The sequence below is a fragment of the Vicia villosa genome, linkage group LG2 (assembly GCF_029867415.1).
Source record: "Vicia villosa cultivar HV-30 ecotype Madison, WI linkage group LG2, Vvil1.0, whole genome shotgun sequence".
Classification (NCBI taxonomy): domain Eukaryota; kingdom Viridiplantae; phylum Streptophyta; class Magnoliopsida; order Fabales; family Fabaceae; genus Vicia; species Vicia villosa.
The window spans coordinates 70,954,352-70,955,557 of record NC_081181.1 but is presented as its reverse complement, the minus strand read 5'-3'; the positions used below and the strand labels follow the sequence as shown (position 1 = coordinate 70,955,557).

The following is a 1,206-nucleotide window of genomic DNA, read 5'->3' as shown; positions in this document are numbered from 1 at the left end:
CGATTGAGTACCAGATGAACAAGTGACTGCTCTGAGTTCCTGTCTTGGATTTGATGAAATGTCTGAAGGTGTGACATCTCAGGGGGGTCAAAATTAGGGTATAACACATAGCATTCATCTCCTACCACTGGTTCCATGAGAAACTTTGAGAGGATGAATTCTATCTTCTCATCTCCTACTTTAAAGGTTAGTTTTCCTTTCTTAACGTCTATTATGGCTCCGACTGTTGACAAGAACGGTCTTCCTAAGAGAATTGGAATTTATTCATCTTCCTTAATATCCATTACTATGAAATCAATCGGAATATATAACTGACCTATTTTAACTGGTATATCTTCTAGTATGCCTATAGGGTATTTGACAGATCTATCAGCTAATTGTAAGGACATTTTAGTCGGTTGAAGTTCTCCCAAGTTTAACCTCTTACAAACTGCCAAAGGCATTAAACTTACACTTGCTCAAAGGTCTAAGAAAGCTTTATCGATCATATGATTTCCTAGGATGCAGGGAATGGAAAAACTTCCAGGGTCTTTGTCTTTCTTGGCAAGTTTATTCTCGGAGATGGAATGGCATTCTAAGGGTTTAGGATCGTCGAGTCTGCGCTTGTTAGACAATATGTCTTTCAGGAATTTAGCATATGATGGCATTTGGGTGATTGCTTCTGTAAAAGGGATTTCTACGTGAAGTTTTTCTATCACCTTGATAAATTTTTGGTATTGACTTTCCATCTTGGTTTTCTTAAGTCTCTGCGGATATGGAATATGTGGTTTATATGGTGGTGGAGGTGTGTAACTTTTGTCTTTTGTTTCTACTTCTTGGTTTGGTTGTTTTGTAGATTCCTCTGGCTTCTCTACTTGGTCTGTGGGTACGACATTTTCCACAGTTTTTTCGGGTGCGCTCATTGTTGGGTTTCTAGGTCCATCATAAGCGGTTCCGCTTCTTAAGGTGATGGCGTTGGCTTTCCCTTTAGGATTAGGTTGAGTTTGTCCAGGGAATTATCCTCCAGGTGTAGTTTGTGCGGCTGGTGTCTAGGCTATTTGCGAGATTTGATTCTCAAGCATCTTATTATGGGTTATGACTTGGTCAAACTTGGTTCCTAGTTTTGTTATTAGGTCATTCGTATGAATGTTTTGGTTGGGGAACTCTTTATTTTGTTGGGTTTGGGGTAGAATGAAGTTTTCTACCGTCTCCCTAAAACTAGGTTTC

General features: G+C 39.4%; 1 protein-coding gene across 1 annotated transcript; it reads right to left on the bottom strand.

Annotated features, from left to right (window-relative positions):
* Window positions 1-260: 260 nt before the first annotated feature.
* On the bottom strand, window positions 261-902 carry LOC131649322 (uncharacterized). The gene is made up of 2 exons (XM_058919089.1): window positions 521-902; window positions 261-430 (listed from the first exon to the last, which is right to left on the bottom strand). Exons 1-2 carry the CDS (start codon window positions 900-902, stop codon window positions 261-263), a joined length of 552 nt encoding a protein of 183 aa, XP_058775072.1.
* Window positions 903-1,206: the final 304 nt, after the last annotated feature.